This window comes from Scyliorhinus torazame, chromosome 3, assembly GCF_047496885.1.
Source record: "Scyliorhinus torazame isolate Kashiwa2021f chromosome 3, sScyTor2.1, whole genome shotgun sequence".
Taxonomy (NCBI): Eukaryota; Metazoa; Chordata; class Chondrichthyes; order Carcharhiniformes; family Scyliorhinidae; genus Scyliorhinus; species Scyliorhinus torazame.
The window spans coordinates 140959550-140979304 of record NC_092709.1 but is presented as its reverse complement, the minus strand read 5'-3'; the positions used below and the strand labels follow the sequence as shown (position 1 = coordinate 140979304).

General features: G+C 45.2%; 1 protein-coding gene and 1 long non-coding RNA gene across 3 annotated transcripts in view; one reads left to right on the top strand and one right to left on the bottom strand.

Annotated features, from left to right (window-relative positions):
- Positions 1 to 7518, top strand: part of LOC140408709 (uncharacterized) — a 54214-nt gene extending 46696 nt beyond the window's left edge. Inside the window, exon 3 of the long non-coding RNA XR_011940175.1 lies at positions 7405 to 7518. This is a non-coding gene — a long non-coding RNA (uncharacterized lncRNA). The remainder of the gene's footprint in view (positions 1 to 7404) is intronic.
- The window catches only part of LOC140408708 (AF4/FMR2 family member 4-like), a 249897-nt gene that overhangs the window by 158802 nt on the left and 71340 nt on the right, over positions 1 to 19755 (bottom strand). The window contains exons 1-3 of one of the 2 annotated variants that reach the window (XM_072496295.1): positions 18024 to 18227; positions 9110 to 9230; positions 6797 to 7675 (exon numbers count right to left, since the gene is read on the bottom strand). In XM_072496295.1, coding sequence (XP_072352396.1) covers positions 6797 to 7675; positions 9110 to 9230; positions 18024 to 18106 — 1083 coding nt within the window. In that variant the 5' untranslated portion in view covers positions 18107 to 18227. Of the gene's footprint in view, positions 1 to 6796; positions 7676 to 9109; positions 9231 to 18023; positions 18228 to 19755 lie in introns of those variants that run through there. The other variant, XM_072496296.1, reaches the window with a different exon arrangement.

Below are 19755 nucleotides of genomic sequence, written 5' to 3'. Positions count from 1 at the left end.
AACATGTGGACATGGTTCGCTGGTCCTGCTGCATATTTTGCACACCTGTCTTCCACCCCCAAAGAATCTGTTCATCCGGGCCACTGTCATGTGAGCCCAATGAACGACCTTGAATTGTATCAGGCTGAGCTTGGCACATGTTGCGGACGCGTTGGCACTACTCAACGCGTCTGCCCATAGACCATCCTCTATCTCTCCTCCCAGCTCCTCCTCCCACTTGCGCTTCAGAGACTTTGTGCTCCAACACCCCCCGGACCAGCTCCTTAAGGCTCTCAGAGCAATTGCCAACGGCTCTATAGCTAGCGCGAACAACAGTGGGGAGAGGTGGCATCCCTGTCTCTCCCCCGGTGCAGTCTAAAATAGTCCGATGTTGTCCTAGTCATCCATACGCTTGCCACAGGAGCCTGATACAGCAACCTGACCCAGTCAATAAAGCCCCGCCCAAATCCAAACCGTCCCAGTACCTCCCATTCATAATCCCAGTCAATCCTAGCAAAAGCCTTTTCTACATCCATTGCGATCACTACCTCCGCCTCCCGGGGGCATCATGATCACGTTTAACAACCTTCTTACATTGGCCACCAACTGCCTACCCTTAACAAGCCCCTTCTGGTCCTCCCCAATAACGTCCGGAACACAATCCTCAATCCTGGAGGACAAAATTTTGGCCAGCAATTTGGCATTCACATTCAACAGGGATATCGGCCTGTAGGACCCGCACAGCTCCCCTCTGACCACTGCCTTCAGTGCTTCCCAGACCACCGCTGCTGAAATTTCCCCCGTGTCGTTGACCTGCAGGTAGCTCTGAATACATTTCCTCAGCCGCTCGCACACCCTTTCGTCAGACAAAAGTCCCACATCCAACCTCCAGTGCGGGCGCTGGTTACTGTCTTTACTAACCTGCAGGTCAACCCAGTGCGGAGCATGGCCTGAGATTGTGATCGCCGAGTACCCCGTGTCCACCACCCCTGCCAGTAAAGCCCTGCTCAAAATAAAGAAATCGATCCGGGAGTACACTTTATGCATGTGTGAGTAGAAGGAGAACTCCTTCACCCTTGGTTGCCCAAATCTCCATGGATCCACCGCCCCCCCCCCCCCCCCCCCATCTGCTCCATGAAACCTCTTAGTTCCTTTGCCATTACTGGCACCCTGCCTATTTGAGCTTGACCGGTCCAAGCCAGGATCAATAACTGTGTTGAAGTCCCCTCCAATGACCAACCTGTGAGAGTCCAGGTCCAGTATCTTCGCCAGCATCCTCTTTATAAACAGCACATCATCCCAATTTGGCGCATACACATTTACTAATACCACCTGCACCCCCTCCAGTTTCCCACTGACCATAATGTACCGACCTCCCACATCCGAGACTATTCTACCCGCCTCAAACACCACACGTTTATTGATCAGGATCGAGAACCCTCTAGTCTTCGAGTCTAGTCCCGAGTGAAAGACCTGACTGACCCAGCCTTTCCTCAATCTAATCTTGTCAGTTACTCTAAGGTGCGTCTCCTGCAACATTAGCACATCCGCCTTCAGTCCCCCAAGATGCGCGAACACACGTGCCCTCTTGACCGGCCCATTTAACCCTCGAACATTCCAGGTGATCAGCCTAGTTGGGGGGCTCATTCGCTCTCTTTCTCCCCCCCTCTTTCTCCCCCCCCCCCCCCCGGATCAGCCTTCCCATTTTTTTGGACCCACCTCCAGCCCATGCTCCGCACCTCCACCGATCCGCCCCTAGGCAGCCCCCACCCCCAACCTCCTCTCTGTCCCTTAGCCCAAGTCCTTCCCTCATCAGCAGAACATGTACCTCTCTCCCCCCACCTAGTAACACTGTAACCCAACCCCTTTAATAAACCAAACATATGCACCCCCCCCCCCCCCCACTGCACTTCTGTGAGCTAGCCCGCCCAGCTAGCTTGGTGGCCCCCATCCCTGGCTCCGGATAGTCTCTCACCTATTGTTCCCTCCACACGCCGCTCATACAAACAAACTCCAACATCAAACAATCCCCACACAATTGCCCGACAGAAAAACACCAAGATCTAAACAAGCACACCTCCATCCCCCAACAGTGCAAATTAAAACCTTAACTCACTCAGCTCTACCACGGGTCCCAAATCAATGCAAAAGGCATTAGCAAACAGCTTCCACAAAACGAAAAAAGAGAAACATTTTTTAAAAAGAACAGAATAATAAAAACAAAACAAAAAACATGAACGTTGCAGCAAAGTTCAAAAGTTCTCAGTCCACCACCAGTCCTTTCCTTTTTGCGAAGTCCAGCGCGTCCTCAGGCGACTCGAAATAAAAATGCTCTTCCTCGTGCGTGACCCAGAGACGGGCCGGATACAACAATCCGAACTTCACCTTTTCTTAAAAAGGATCAACGTAATCTGGTTAAAGCCTCCTCTTCTCCAGGCCACCTCCACTCAGGTCTTGGTAAACCCGCAGGATACTGCTGTCCCACTTACAGCTCCGTGTCTGCTTGGCCCACTGTAGAATGCGCTCCTTATCCAAGTACCTGTGGAATCTCACCACCATTGCCCTCGGGGGGGTCTCCCATTCGCGGCATCCTCGCGAGTGCTCGGTGAGCTCTGTCCACCTCCAAGGGCCGGGAGAATGCCCCATCCCCCAGCAGCTTCTCAAACATGCTGCGATGTATGCCCCAGCGTCCGCTCCTTCGGACCCCTCCGGGAGCCCACCGATTCTCAAGTTCTGCCGGCGGGACCTATTCTCTAGGTCCTCCACCATCTCCAGGAGCTTCTTCTGCTGGTCTCTCTGCATCCCCACCTCCAACTCCACCGCAGTTTGATGTTCCTCCTGCTCAGCCAGCGCCTTCTTGATCACCCAATCTTGGGCGTCCAAATAAAGCTCCAGCCGCTCAATTGACTCTTTTAAATCGGGTCCAAGCAGTCCAGTTTCTGCTTAGCAAAGCCTTCCTGAATAACTTGCATCAGTTGCTCCATTGGTTCAGCAAACCAGAGGTCCGGTTCCTCTGCCATCCTGTCTCCTGCTGCAGCTTCAGCCCAAGCCTTCTCTGTCTTTCTGTTTCTGCCTTTATGAGCACTTCTAATCCTTCTGTCCATGCACCGATGTGGGAATTCAGTATACAATTGCCTCTGTCATCAGTTTTACAATTCGAGCCTGGTAGAAAATCGGGGGGAAAGGTCCAAAAGTCCGACTAGAGCGGGAGCCACCAAATGTGCGACTCACTCCTTCATAGCCACCACCGGAAGTCCCCTTAGATACAGCTTTACCATACAACAATAAGCTTGGGTTGGGGTAACTAACAGAAATGTTAAGCAATTGTTTTAGTATCCAACAAAGCAAAATTAAAAGAGATAGGTGGCTTCTACTAGATCATTAATCGATCAATCTTTGAAGAGAGTAAAGAAGGGCTGCACTAAAGTTCATGGAGATTGAATAATAAAAATACTTCAGCTTTTACAGAACAGGATTAGAACAATCACTGTAACCACCAAACAACTAGGCAGCTATTTGTTATCAACAATCAAGTGTTAAAGGAGGAAGCTTCATACCGTTATTGGAAATGAAGGTGGGTTTGAAAGTATCTAAAATTCAGCATACTAAATCCGCTCATCCCAACTTCACACCTGGATTCTGTCAATATTCCCAACACTATTCATGGCTCAAATTACATGATTATTGATTTAAAAAATAATGAAGACAAAATATTTTTCAGAAAGGTTGTAGAATGTTTCAATAAGAGGGCCTCCCTTGACAATATTTTTGTTTTTGAGTTTTAATCATGAATCACAAACCTTCCTGCAGCCAGGACAAAGAGGCCTGCTTGATTGGCACCCCTTCCACAAACATTAATTCCCTCCGCCACCAATGAACAGTGGGAGCAAGATGTACCGTCTACAAGATGCACTGCAGAACAAACCCTTCAGGGCTCTTTAGGCAGCACCTTCCTAACACATGGCCACTACCATCTAAAAGGACAAGCTGAGATACATGGGAACACCACCACATGGAAATGCCCCTCCATGTCTCTCAGCACCCTGACTTGGAAATATATTGTTGTTCCTTCACAGGCAAAATCTTGGAACTCCTTTTCTAATAGCACTGTGGGTGTACCTACACCACATGGACTGCAGCAGTTCAAGGTGGCAGTTCATGACCACCTTCACAAGGGCAATTAGGGATGGGCAATAACTGCTGGCCTAGCCAGTGACACCCACAACCTGTAAATTAAGTTTTTTTAAAGTTCTTATAATATTCCTGCAAACAAGCCCTGTCGGGTGGACATAAAAGATCTTGTGGCACTACATTTTTATTGTGAGTCAAGTCTCAGTTGGTAGTTATTGTACATGAATCAGCATCAAGCATAAAAATCAAAACAAACATTCCAGTGCAGTATCGAGGGAGTGCTGCACCATCAGAGATGTCTTGGATGAGATGTTATACTGAGGTCTTGTCTGCCTCCGCAGGTGGACATAAAAGGTCCCATGATGCCACTTTGAAGAAAAGCAAGGGCCTTTCTCCGGTGTCCTGGCCAATATATATCCCTCAACCACCATCATAAAACCAGATTCTCTGGACATTGCAACATTGCCGTTTGTGGGACATTGTTGTATTAAAAACAAAATTGGCTTCCAAATTATACAACATGATTTCACTTCAAAACTTCAGTGGCTTCAAATGCATTCAGTTATCGGGGGTCATGAAAGGTGGTATATAAATTTAAGTCATTATCTGAACGATTGACACTCTATCAATATCATTGCACATTATTCAATTTATTGTTAGTGGAGCTTTATTTACATAAAGGGCAAGACTAGCACACTTCCAATACCATTTGTTTGGGGCTTTGAGGACATGAAAAGTGCTACATAAATGCAAGTTTTTATTTGGGTAACAATAACAGTATCTTTCAAACAAGGCTGGAATTTACACTTTAAAAGAAGGCAACTTGCCTTTGTCCTTAGAAACAAGTCACCAGACTAATCAAATTATTCAAATGTAAATTCCAGTCCTGGATGTTGCCGATGCTAATAAAATACACATCCATAATACACATCGAAAAACCATTCAAGTCAGAATCAGGAATTCTTTCTCTGAATCACCTGACTGTTTGCCAGGCATGAATGTGTTCTTGCCATTTCAAGTCAATTGTGATACCAGTTAAGAAATGTATTTTTAATTACCAATAGACGCTTTAAAACTGCAGCCTGTGTTTTACCAGAGAATACACAATCCTCCAACTTTGATGTTTCTAACTCAGAGCCACCGTTTATAGTGGCATGTTGGTATCAATGTGATTTGGCCTGCAGAGGCTTGGGCTGGGGGAGGGGAAGAGAAGGAGAGTTGGAGGAGAAAAGAGAGGAAGGAGGAGAAAAGAGAGGAAGGAGGAGAAAAGAGAGGAAGAAGGAGAAAAGAGAGGAAGGAGAGAGGAGAGAAAGGGAGAGGGAAGGCGAGAGAGAGAACCAAAAATGTTTTAAAAGAGTAATGGGATTATTAAAGAAAAGTGGGTGACCTAGTAGGTATCAGAAAGGAAACTTGGGTGTGGAGCAGAAGATTGGGCACAGTTCTTGATGAATACTTTGCATCTATATTCACACAAGAGGGGGGGGGATACAAACATTGTAGTTGAGGAGGACTGTGAATGGAATCATCAAATTTACAATGCAGTAGGAGGCTATTTGGCCCATTGAGTCTACACCGGCCCTTGAAAGAGCATCCTACTTAAGCCCACACCCCCACCCTATCCCTGTAACCCAGTAACCCCACCCAACCTTTGGACACCATGGGGCAATTTAGCGTGGCCAATCCACTTAACCTGCACAGATTTTGGACTGAGAGGGGAAACCGGAGCACCCGGAGGAAACCTACTCAAGACACTGGGAGAACGTGCAAACTCCGCACAGACAGTGACCCAAGCCGGGAGTCGAACCCAGGTCCCTGATGCTGTGAAGCAACAGTGCTAACCACTGTGCCACCATGCTGCCCATGTTTACGCAATCAATTATCAACGTAAACTTGCTAGATGAAGGCCAGCCGTAAAACAAAACTCATTGTCCTGTTAGCTCAGCAAGCCTTGAAGCATTGACTTTGTTGCTACAAGTTGTACAGGTTTATATTTAGCCCTGTAGAAAAGCAGTTTAAGAATCTATGCACACATGAAGCTGGTAGTCACTTTTTAAAAAAATGTTTTAAGTACCCAATTCATTTTTCCAATTAAGGGGCAATTTAGCATGTTCTATCCACCTACCTTGCACATCTTTGGGTTGTGGGGGTGAAACCCACGCAAACACAGGGAGAATGTGCAAACTCCACACGGACAGTGACCCAGAGACGGGATCGAACCTGGGACCTTGGCACCGTGAGACTGCAGTGCTACCACTGCGCCACCGTGCTGCCCCTCCATGCTGGTAATCACTTAACAGCAGCTTTAAACTCACTATTTAAATTCCAAGTCCTGCTTATGCCACTGGATTGTGAATCTCTGAGAAAAACACTTTGACCAATAGCTGTTGCCACTACTGAGTTCATGACAGAAGTGTCACATACCCAGCACGGTGGCGCAGTGGGTTAGCCCTGCTGCCTCACAGCGCTGAGGTCGCAGGTTCGATCCCGGCTCTGGGTCACTGTCCGTGTGGAGTTTGCACATTCTCCCCGTGTTTGCGTGGGTTTCGCCCCCACAACCCAAAAATGTGCAGGCTAGGTGGATTGGCCATGCTAAATTGCCCCTTAATTGGAAAACATTAATTGGGTACTCTAATTTATTTTTTAAAAAAGAGTCACATACCCAAAACTGAAAAATCTGTGCACTCACCTCAACTGGCCGAGAAGGAATTTTAAGTTTGGACAGCTTCGCCCTGGCACTTGCTTTCATCGCAGCTATATTTCCATACGGCTCCTCGCTGTATTCCTCTGAAGGAAGCTTTAGTTCTGGGGATTTACTGGGGGCTTGGTCTTGCCCATCCATCGGTCTCACATAGGCTGTTGGCTTTTGCTGTATCATATTTGGTTTTGATGGTAAAGACGGCGGGAAGGTTTGAGATGCGTGTTGGCTGGGGACTGGAACATTCAGATCAGAAGACAAGTTCTCAGGATCACCGGAGTGTACATCCTGTTCACGAGGAGATTTTGTTGGGGGACAGTCTTTGCTACCTTGTTGTAATTTGGAATTGGTAAACCCGCTGGAATGTAAGGGGGACAATGGTGTTATAGGAGACAAGGGCTGTATAAGTGAGGACAATGGTAACAGTGGTTGAAAGTGTTGCAAATGGGATAACTGGACTTTGGTGCAATTGTCAGCCTTCACTTGCTGGTCATCCCGGCCACTCGAGCAATTGTCCTTATTTTGGCTTCGGTTTTGAAATAAGTTGGAGCTTTTAGTGTTATGGCTGAAGCTTTGGCTGTTCTGTTCTATCACTGCAGTGTTTTTTTGAGAAGAGCAGTCACCTGTTGATGATGCTGTGCTGCGAGGTCCCACTGACCGTGGATTGCCACTGTGAGAAGAAGGCTGCAGTGAACTATTACTTCTTTTTGGACCACGCAAGCACTCATTCTTTTCTTGTGACAAAGGGACTGCCCTCTTGGGTATACAACTGAAGTCCTGATGACTCTGGTTACTTATTACATCCTCCAATTCATCAAAGTTGCCCAGCATATTCTGAATACGGCTGGAAAGTTCATCCCCTTTACTGGTCTGCACAAAAACAGATAAAGTAATTAATGACTTTAACCCCAAGTGGAATCCTGTGATGGTTCACAGACATTTCTGTAGAAGCAAATATTCAAGAAAAATAAAATGGTTTCCCTACATGTACTAATTATTGTTCTAAAAAATAAAAATAAAAAAAAATCTGATCATGTTTAAAATTATGTTTTTATTAGCTTCAAAATGCATGCTACAATTTTGTTGGGACAGAAAGATCAGTGTTGGATGTAAATTATCACAAACTGAATTACTTTGCAACTTCACTTTGGCCAATTGGCCAATTCACAGTCACCAAATTTTTAAAATATCTTTTAGACTTGCATCTCGGTGCAGTAATCGTAAAATAAAATTTATAACAAAATTTATACTTAGCCAAGTTCAATAATTATTATATTCATCCTTTCAGTTCTAATGCAACTAATTTCTTTGGTGTGCATCAGCCCCCTGGCAGACAACCTTTGAGACCAGATAGTGTTGCTCTAATTGCTCAGAATGGTATTTATTCTTTCCACAATAGTGAAAGGAATGGTCATTAGAAATACAGTTCTACAAAAAATAAGCCCTTCTGGATCCCGGCCCTGGGTCACTGTCAGTGTAGAGTTTGCACATTCTCACCATGTCTGCGTGGGTTTCACCCCTCATAACCCAAAGATGTGCTGGTTAGGTGGATTGGCCGTGCTAAATTACCCCTTAATTGGAAAAGAAAAATAATTGACTACTCGAAAAAAAATTTAAAATAAAAAATAAGCCCTTCTAAAACTGCAGAAAAGCTTTTTACCAAAATTGTGCAGAACGTTTTCTGGCACACTAACAGATTAGGCTGGCACAGTTCTTCTACAGAGCTCCAACTGTTCCAGACACCGATCTGGCAATTTTAAAATGGGGACAGGGGTACAGTATGCACAAGTCTCAAAGCAGGTGGAGCATCTGATGATTCCGGGAGCATGGTCAGTCTCAACCACGAGGCCTCAGTTCCATATGTTCTCTCAGCAGCTCGCACAAAACTGGCCAGGTTCACTACTTGACCCGCAGATGGTTGTAAGAATTGGGAGACAGGAAGCTGGGGTTCTGCAGGAAGTTAAATAAATGGAGTGCTTGGGGTGAGGCCTGTGGCATGGGAGACCCAGAGCTTCCTATGGAGCCCAGAAAGGCATCCCACTGCTCTTCATCCAACCCTGATGCGACACCGAAAAACCTTTTTTTTTTTTTTTTAAATGGTTGTGCTGCCTGGGCCTCTTCTGTCCCACAAGTCAGGCCCTTGGTCAGGCTTCCAACCAAAACTGCAAATCAGGCCCCAAACTGCAAATTTAAACAGAAGTCTCACCAGTTTCAGGTGGGCACTCTGATCACAAGAAGCACCAGAGTTGTGCAACACAGGATTCATAAAAAGGACGAAACCATCTAAGCTGCTCTGTACTTTACCTTGTATGGCTCACCAAAGAGAGGAGCATTTTCAAGGAAAGATTCTTTGTCGAGATGAATTTCTTGGTTTCGCCTTTCCCTTTCTTTAATTCGAAGCAAATTTCTGTCCTCATTGTACAAGCTGTTGAAGAGCAGAATAAACTACATTTCAAATTTATTTCATCTACTTGGCAAGCAAAATGCAAAATTAATTTAGATAGGCAGTAAGAAAGATCAGGAAACAGCCAGTGAACAACAGTTCACTGATGGGCAACTTTTCTGTTGCTCTGTCCCTTAGCTAACTTGAAAACATGTTGTCAATCAGCAGGTTACATGCAACCGTGTACATTTATCATCTTAAAACAGTAATACAAATAGGAGTTCAAAAGTATCTGATATTTAGCCAGACCCTTCTCCTACTAAAGAAAACTAATAAGTGTCCTGAAAAGTTTGACATTACAATACTACACGTATGTTTTAAATATAACATAACAATATACAGAGGATAAACAGCCAATGTAAAACTGCAATTCAATGGCATCAAAGATATTTTGTAAAACAGTGACAGGTTCAGTTATGGGTCCCATGTTCAGGGTTGCAAGTCATGGCCAATGGCAGAACTGGAGAGCTTTCAGTGGTGATGGCAGAAGAGCTAGAACCTCAAGGGACAATGGCTGCTTACATGGCGGAGGATCCATCGTGAAAAGTACTTGCTTCTTTTAAGTGCACACGAGGAAGGCAATGGGAAAGCATCTCATCTGTCCTTTTCCCTTGTTATATTGCTCAATGCAGTTGAAATTGGGAGACGCTGATGAGGAAGAGGAAAGCGCAGGACTGAAGGGTGGAGAGAGGACCTGCCCTTGGGCAGATCACCACTGCACCATAGTTACATTACAGTGGCTTGTGATTTGCCTAGAATTATAGTTCAAACTTCAATACCGACATGCTCACTGAACATCTAGAAAATTCCACACATCATGATAGATGCTGCACATTTTCTACTTTCAATGTTATATATTGATTGCGATTATTCTATTAAGGCCGGTTATCGGCACGAGATTTAAAAGCTATGTACGTACATAGCATGATAAAATTAACAGGATTCAGCCTACCAAGTGCACATTACAATCATACCTCCGCTGACCCTCAAATACATAGAAAACAAGCAAACTGGTCATTCACCCAATGTGACCTGCAATGCACAAAATGGCAACGTCGCTCGCCGAGGAACTATGACTGTACTCCAAATTAACTAAAAGTATGAGATGTGCTTTGGGGGTGTGGTGAGGTACGACAAAATGCAAGCCGTTTTAGAGATTTGTCCCACTTCATATACAATCTGACAAAATGCTGATTTTAAAAGAACTGGAATGAAAGGAAGCCAGATTTGTGACAGGAGCTCTCGGAGTGCTGTGTATAAACCAGACACATGTCAGGCTCTCTTTGTCCGGTGAGCTGATAATCTTATGTAAATATTTTCAAAACAGCCAAGTGATTATCATTTAACATTGTTCTACAAGGGACAGCACAGTGGTGCAGTGGGTTAGCCCTGCAGCCTCACGGCACCGAGGTCCCAGGTTCGATCCCTGCTCTGGGTCACTGTCCGTGTGGAGTTTGCACATTTTCCCAGTGTTTGCGTGGGTTTCGCCCCCACTACCCAAAGATATGCAGGCTAGGTGGATTGCCACGCAAAATTGCCCCTTAATTGGAATTTTAAAAATTCTTTTTTTTTTTTTAAACATTGTTCTACAAAGTGTCACAGGTGGAGTGTGCAACATTTACACTATAAACCTATGCATATCCCAACATGCTTCACATACAGAACGCAGGTCAAATTTATTTTTAAGTACTGATTTTGCTACTGGTCGTCACTTACTTAGGTCACCCAACACTTTCTGGGAACATGCATGTGTAAGTGACTGAAGTACTAATTATCTGTAGTGTCTACATTTGCAAATGTACAAACAATTTTAAAGTCTGTACAAATATTCAGTGTTGATAATTAAATCAACATTCTATTGATGCAAAAAGATAACTGCATACTCAGAACGTGCCATAACAATATGCGGAAAGACAATCAAACAAATGAAAATAAAACACAGGATACCTTTTATTGGCCCTGTCGAAGGCGGCTCACTTTTACAGTGTGGCATGTTTTGCATGGCCATCAGTGTACAGGCATAAGCATCAAATACGAAAATGATCAAATCTGTGCCAGTACCTCTACTGTTGCACATGTCAAAACAGATGTCTTGTGGAAAGAGAAAAGAAGTCAATCAAGCAACTAAAATGTGTGTGTGTAGGGGTGCAGGCAACCACAGAAGTTGCAAAGAAGGGTTTCACCGAGTAGGTCTTCATACCCACTTAAGAAAATGTAATGGGGAAGGTAACTCTCACCGCCACATGTTTGACACAGCTATTCATTCATCGTCTAGCTCCCTGCAAAAACACCAGGGCTTGAAAGGTTTCTCCAAACAAAATTGTTCTGCTATGCTGCTCTGATCAATTACGGGCACAATTTAATGGAAACATTTTTGTGTCATTCTGGGCGCCATTGGCGGGGTGTTTCCCGATGGCCACATTGGCAAGATCTTGGCTCATATTTAACAACACTTAGTGCCGGAAGTGAGCCCCCATGAGCTTCTCGCCATCTGATTTGCCAGACTCACGCCTCAGCGTCTCGCTGCTAACAAGAGGGAGCTGCTTTTAAAGAGCTCCCTCACCACTCACTCCAGTCAACACACAAGTGTGGCAGCGCACAGACCTGCTCCTCGCTTTGAGGATGCTGACTTGGCCAGGTTTCACACCATTGTGGATGAGAGATAGGACAACCTGTACCCCCTAGGGGGGCAGAGGACCAGCAGCAGAGTCACCAATACCACCTGGGAGGCAGTGGCAACAGCTGTCACTGCGGGCAGCATTAGCAAAAAGGACCACAGTCCAATTTAGGAAGACCAACAAGTTCCATTGAACTACAAGGATAATTTACCACCTCCCTCAGTTCCGCCTGGCACCGTGAAGCTCCCACTCCCCACAAATCACTGGCTGACACCTCGCACCCTCCCCCCCATCTGATCTTCGTGCTTGCTCCTCAGAAACCACGGACACCCACCAGCATAACTCTTTTGTTCCAGGTGTGATGACCACACATGCCACCTGCTATAGAACTCACCCTGACCCATCAAGCTTGCGGCCCACAATGCCTTCTCTTGGTCCCCGCAGGAGAAGAAAGTCCATAATAAGCAGGAAAGGGCCAAGATGGGGGCGGGGGGGGGCAGAGTATCAGAGATTCGAGTCATCATACCCTATGAGGAATGGGCCCTGGAAATCACGGGGTTGACCGAGAGCAGTCACTGACAGCGAAGTTGGCCTGCGCTGCAGAGGTAAACTTCCAGTGCCCCTTTAACCAGATGACTGTCTCAAGTGAATTGTCATGTCAGACAAAATGATCCTTCCCTCTCACTGACTATATGTCTATTGTCCCACAGGGTCCCCATCTGTGGAGCAGCACGGTGGTGCAGTGGTTAGCACTGCTGTCCCATGGCGATGAGGACCCGGGTTCGATCCCGGCCGCAGGTCACTGTGTGTGGAGTTTGCACATTCTCCCTGTGCCTGGGTGGGTGTCACCCCCACAACCCAAAAAAACAAAAGGATGTGCAGGGTAGGTGAATTGGCCATGCTAAATTGTCCGTTAATTGGAAGAAAAAAAAGAATTAGGTGCTCCAAATTAATATTCAAAAAAAATTTTTTTTAAAAAAGGATCTCCATCTGAGGGGGCCAGGCCATCCAGAGTGGTTACCCTCATCTTGCCACCCAAGAGACCACCTCAGAGGTCAGCCCCAAGGAGCTGATATGCATGTCTGGCGAACCACCGAGGCATCACAGCTATCACCCCCACCTTCCCCCAGCGCAGAGATACACACCTCAGTGAGCGGCATTAGTGGACAGGTTTTGGGGCACAATCTGGTGAGCACCACACACTTGCTGATGCTCATCCGATGGAGGTAAGAACATCCTAGGGAGTCAGCAGTCGAGAGGTCTGCTGGATCCCAGGACTCAGCTGAACCTCAGTCAGATGCCAAGCTTCTGGACGAGATTATCCCAGAGCTGATGCAGATGATAGGTCACAACCGTAAGATTCTAGACAGAACGTCAGCGACATTTCAGCGAGTGCACAGCAAATTACAGGAGTCACACAAGCTGCGGTCGCTGGAGATGATGCCGACAATGTGCGGCACCGAGGTCAACACTGCTGGAGTGGCGACCACAGTGGAAAGCATGGAGCATGACCATAAGACCACAAGACATAGGAGCGGAAGTAAGGCCATTCAGCCCATCGAGTCCACTCCACCATTCAATCATGGCTGATTTCAACTCCATTTACCCGCTCTCTCTCCATAGCCCTTAATTCCTCGAGAAATCAAGAATTCATCAACTTCTGTATTAAAGACACTCAACGTCCCGGCCTCCACCGCCCTCTGTGGCAATGAATTCCACAGACCCACCACTCTCTGGCTGAAGAAATTTCTCCTCATCTCTGTTCTAAAGTGACTCCCTTTTATTCTAAGGCTGTGACCCTGGGTCCTAGTCTCCCCTGCTATGGAAACAACTTCCCTACATCCACCCTATCTAAGCCATTCATTATCTTGTAAGTTTCTATTAGATCTCCCCTCAACCTCCTAAACTCCAATGAATATAATCCCAGGATCCTCAGACGTTCATCGTATGTTAGGCCTACCATTCCTGGGATCATCCGTGTGAATCTCCGCTGGACCCACTCCAGTGCCAGTATGTCCTTCCTGAGGTGTGGGGCCCAAAATTGCTCACAGTATTCTAAATGGGGCCTAACTAATGCTTTATAAAGCTTCAGAAGTATATCCCTGCTTTTATATTCCAAGCCTCTTGAGATGAATGACAACATTGCATTTGCTTTCTTAATTACGGACTCAACCTGCAAGTTTACCTTTAGAGAATCCTGGACTAGGACTCCCAAGTCCCTTTGCACTTCAGCATTATGAATTTTGTCACCGTTTAGCAAATAGTCCATGCCTCTATTCTTTTTTCCAAAGTGCAAGACCTCGCACTTGCCCACGTTGAATTTCATCAGCCATTTCTTGTACCACTCTCCTAAACTGTCTAAATCTTTCTGCAGCCTCCCCACCTCCTCCATACTACCTGCCCCTCCAACTATTTTTGTATCATCGGCAAACTAACGCCTCCACTATTTCTTCAGCTATCTCCTTTAGCTCTAGGATGTAGCCCATCTGGGCCCGGGGATCTATCAATTTTTAGACCTCTTAGTTTCTCTAGCACTTTCTCCTTTGTGATGGCTACCATATTCAACTCTGCCCCCTGACTCTCCGCAATTGTTGGGATATTACTCATGTCTTCTACTGTGAAGACTGACGCAAAGTAATTATTCAGTTCCTCAGCTATTTCCTCGTCTCCCATCACAAAATTACCAGCGTCATTTTGGAACGGCCCAATGTCAACTTTTGCCTCCCGTTTGTTTTTAATGTATTTAAAGAAACTTTTACTATCATTCCTAATGTTACTGGCTAGCCTACCTTCAAATTTGATCCTCTCTTTCCTTATTTCTCTCTTTGTTATCCTGTTTGTTTTTGTAGTCTTCCCAATCTTCTGACTTCCCACTACTCTTTGCCACGTTATAGGCTTTCTCTTTTGCTTTGATGCATTCCCTAACTTCCTTTGTCAGCCATGGCTGCCTAATCCCCCCTCTGATAACCTTTCTTGTGTCTTGAGTGGTAATGCCCAAGGCATGGCTCAGTCTGTGATGACCATGGTTGAGGGCCTCGACATCATGTCCCAGGTGGACATTGCCTAGGCACTGCAGAACATGGCCCAATTCACAGATTAGGCACTGCAGAACATGGCCCAATTCACAGAGCAGCATCGCTGAGGGCATCAATACCATGGTGCAGACAATGGGGAACCGCCAGGACTGGCAGAGCCAGAGAACACAGAGGCCTCTGGAGCTGGGATCCAGATCGCAACATCTCACAAGATCTACCGGATGCATCCCTTCCAGATTCCTGCGCCCATATATTTTGGTCGTGCTCATGTCAGCATTTAGTATTGAAATTGCTTTGGTGAACACTTATTACAGTTGCTGTTAGTGGTGCCGTGGAATGGATTTCTGAATTGTCCCTTCCTACTCCATCTGTCTGTCTTAGAAGACCCTGGACATTTAAATTTTTTTTTTTAGATATTTTGATAAATGTAAAATTTAATAAATTCATTTTTTCCACTTACTTTGCAATTTAGTGAGGCCAATCCACCTACCCTGCACATCTTTGGGTTGTGGTGGTGAAACCCACGCAAACACGGAGAGAATGGGCAAACTCCAGAAGGACAGTGGCCCAGAGCCGGGATCGAGCCTGGGAGCTCGGCGCCATAGGCAGCAGTGCTAACCACTGCGCCGCCATGCTGCCAAGACCCTGGACAACATGGCAGCAATTTACTAACACAAATGACAAATGCAAAATATCCTGCAACATGATGTTCGCTTGTAGTTTTAACAGGTTATAAAAGGAAAGCAACATTCAATTTGCAGATATCTCTTAAAAAGTTTTCACTTTCAAATAAAATGCACTTGAATGGACTTGAACCAATATGAGAGCTTGTTTGCAGAAACCAAGATTGCAGAACTAGCACAAATGCCTAGTATTGGTTTGACTTTGATTCCCTTTCCTTGTCAACGCCGGGTCTTAAACTATAAATGGCCAGATGGTTACCTGTGGAAATACAAACCAGCCCAAACTGGAGGGAGTCATTCTGTAGGGAGGTACAGTTTTATATGGGATGGGTGTTGTTAGCGTAAATAATCTTATAAATATGTAGAGAGTAGAAAATATTTTTTACATACCAAGCATTAAGGAACATTGCTGTTATTCTGAAATTTGGTCAAACATATCATTAATGCAAAATAAAAACAGAACATGCTGGAAGAATTCAGATGGTCTGATGGATAGACAAGCAGCATTAAAGGGCTGAATAATATATTCAAGTACTGATCGCATTCACCCCCAGGGAGTAAAGTCAGCGAGGAGCTGACCCATCCTGTAGCCATAACGCACTGCGGGCAGGATTAACAAGAACAGAGTGGGACGATGTTGGCACCTGCCACCGTATTATTAATAATAATAATCTTTATAATGTCACAAGTAGGCTTACATTAACACTGCAATGAAGTTACTGTGAAAATTCCCTCGTCTCCACACTATGGCGCCTGTTCGGGCACACAGAGGGAGAATTCAGAATGTCCAATTCACCTAACAAGCACATCTTTCGGGACTTGAGAGGAAACAGAGCTTATTGGGGTGAGCGTGGGGTAGATGGGAAGGTGCCCAATTTTATGTGCCCCCCACCTCACTGCCGAAACACGCCCAGCGGGAACATGCAAAACACAGCCCAATGTTTCTAGTCCGGTATGACACATCTTCAGAACCAAAGGAGTTCCGAAGAAGAGTCATACGGACTCGGAAACAGTTAATTCAAATAGTTTCTCCCTCTAAAGATACTGCCAGACTTGCTCAGTTTTTTTCTAGCATTTTCTGTTTTTCTTTCAGATTTACAGTCTCCAGTGTTTTGTTTTCATAGCTTTGAGGCAAGCAGGGGCAGTACGGTTGTGCAGTGGTTAGCACCGCTTCCTCAAGGGGCCGAGGACCCAGGTTCGATCCAGGTCACGGGTCTGTGTGGAGTTCGCACATTTTCTCCATGCCTGCGTAGGTCTCACCCCCACAACCCAAAAAGCTGCACAGGGTAGGTGAATTGGCCACACTAAATTGCCCCCCTAATTGGAAAAAAAAATAATTGGCTACTCTAAATTTAAAACAAACATTTTTGAGGCAAGCAGTTCAATGGGAAGGAGCACTTATTGTACTGCAAAATTAAATAACTCTCAGATATTCCCTTGTATCCTGTCCGGTCATGTTCTGCTTATAGCTAACTCCTGTCAGGAGATCTGCTGTCATGTTGGGTCAGGCTCGCCACTCTTGCTCCATCCTCACACATGCACTGTAACACGTCTGCAACTGCTCGGTGACATCCGTCATCTAACCATGCCGAGGTCGACCTTTATTTCTGCTGCCTCCAGCCTCCACCTTGCCCTCTGGAAGACATCTCAATAGCTTTTCAGCTCTGATCAAATGGCCAAAATACTGGCATTTTCATTTCTGGATGTCCCATGCGTCTTGTTATTTCAAAAACAAAACTGAACTTTCTAGTATTTTTCATTATTCAACAAGATTAGACTTATTTTGCCACTGGACCTCAGAATATAAAACATGACCCTCTCAGGCAGTGTTATCATGGACAGAACTGAATCAAATTGAGGTCTAAAACTATTTCCTATAATTGGACAACAGATTTCTTAACCGAGATAAGTGGCCATTTTAACATTGGATCACTATCATTCAGAGCAAATATTCGATCACCGAGACAGTGCATGTATCATCTTCCAGTCTACTAGTTAAAATAATATATTTATAGCATTTACATTTCCACTTAAAACACAGGAAATCTCAAAACCCATGGAATATATATTCACAGTTAATTTTTTTAATGAACTATATAGAACTGTCGAGTGTAATAAATCAAGCATTATTAACCATTAGATGCTTCCCAAAGTCCTGATGATACAAAAATAAATCATCCTTGTCCAGATTAAGATTTTCACTCCTGCAGGATTCCATTAAAAAGTACCAATTTAACTTAAACACACTAAGTGTTGAAAATAAACTTTTTTAAAAAATCAAAAGAAACTTAACTCTACTTAAGCTTAAGAATTTGAGCGGCAGTAAGCCAAGTAATAATTCAAGTAATGGGGAGGCAGCACCTTCCAAATTTCTCATCCTATTTATAGTATTCTCATATTTTACAGATTCTTTTTAAAAATCAGCTCTGAGCTACATACCAATATTGCATGTAAAACGACATCACCAAACTGTTCTGCTCGAATGGAAAGATAGGGCTACACACAGATCCAGGAAAATGCATCCACAAAAAAGGTTCTCAATATTAAACGCTAAGCCCCTCACTTCATAAACTTGCAGTTGGAGGGCGGGGCTGGGGGGATGTGAGGGGGGGCTGTGAGGCAAAGAAAATCAAAGATAAAGTCGTGCAACATACTCTAGCGCTTCTCAATTCTTCGCTGTGCTGAGCATTCTCACACAAACTAGCCTGCTAAACGAGGTTAGTCATGCATTACCACTAAATGCCACTTGACGCTGCCATGGCAATAGCCGTCCTAGATTACAGACGGTGGCACACAGCTGACTCCTCATTTATCACATGCGTAGGCAACATTTCTGTGACTGCTCTTTTTCTGAAGCAACTCTACTGTAACTACCTGACCACTCTCCCGTCTGTCACTGCTGCTGCAAAATCAAACAGACATCCCTGATGTCACCAGGACTGGCGTCAGCTCGCGCACACACCAGCCTATTTTAGTTTTACCCTCGAGAAATACCACCGATTTCTCGTCATTAAAAACACACCAGCTACGAAGACGAAGCAAGCAAACACGAACCGGGGACTCTCAGCTTAGTCGTTTCCTGCGGTCTCCCCGCACTCATTTAAATTGTTTCAACTGCCCAGTTTGTAGTTACAGATTTGATCTTCCTTTCGTCTCCAAGCTGTTCGAGAGACTTTGACATGTAAAATGTTGGCTACATTTTCCTACATTGCAACAGTGCCTACTCTTCAAAAGTACTTGCTTCATCGGCCGCGAGGCGCTTCGGGGCATCCCGAGATTGAGTGACATTACAAATTCTGGTTCTTTCATTTCATGTTACCTCAAGTGCCTGCGTTTCCCTGATTACACCGAATGTATTTCAACTTCATTTTGCCACGGTTCAAAGTTAAACGCCCCCAGAGTTACTGCATTTCTTTCCCTTCCCTCCCCATCAGATACGAACTGGAGAAGCTAAAGGAAAACCGACTGCTTCTCACACAGGGTTTATGAACATCGAGTTTTTGCACTGGAGGTCAATTGCAGGAGTAAGCAGTTCGAGTACAGACCTTGTTGACATCTGCTCTTTGCTCCCGACTTCCTGTCAGTCACAGATTCAGCACTCAAGTCAGTACTGCCAGTGCACAACTCACAGGTTCATTAAATCAATTTCAGCTGCCAAAGCTTGGAGCAGAGAGCAAAAAAAAAAAGCTCTTCAAAATTTTGTCCAGAATTACAGACCAAATTGAAATTATGTAATAGTAGGAATAGACAGAGGTTTACTGGGTTCCTCTTTCATTTTTCCAGAAACTAGTGAATATCTGACTATATTCCTGCGCGCGTATTCTAGATGCTGATTATGTAAGTGTTCAAGAAGGTAGTTGGCGCTCTTTTGAAACTGGCCCACAGATCGTATCATATATAAGATGGGGCTGATTTAGCACAGGGCTAAATAGCTGGCTTTTAAAGCAGACCAAGGCAGGCCAGCAGCACGGTTCAATTCCCGTACCAGCCTCCCCGAACAGGCGCCAGAATGTGGCCCCTAGGGGCTTTTCACAGTAACTTCATTTGAAGCCTACTTGTGACAATAAGCAATTTTCATTTCATTTCATTAGATTAAGTGTCTTTGAGACTTCCGGTGACGGCAGGCGGGAGGCGGCCGCACAATGGAGGGCTCCCATTCGGGAACGGCATT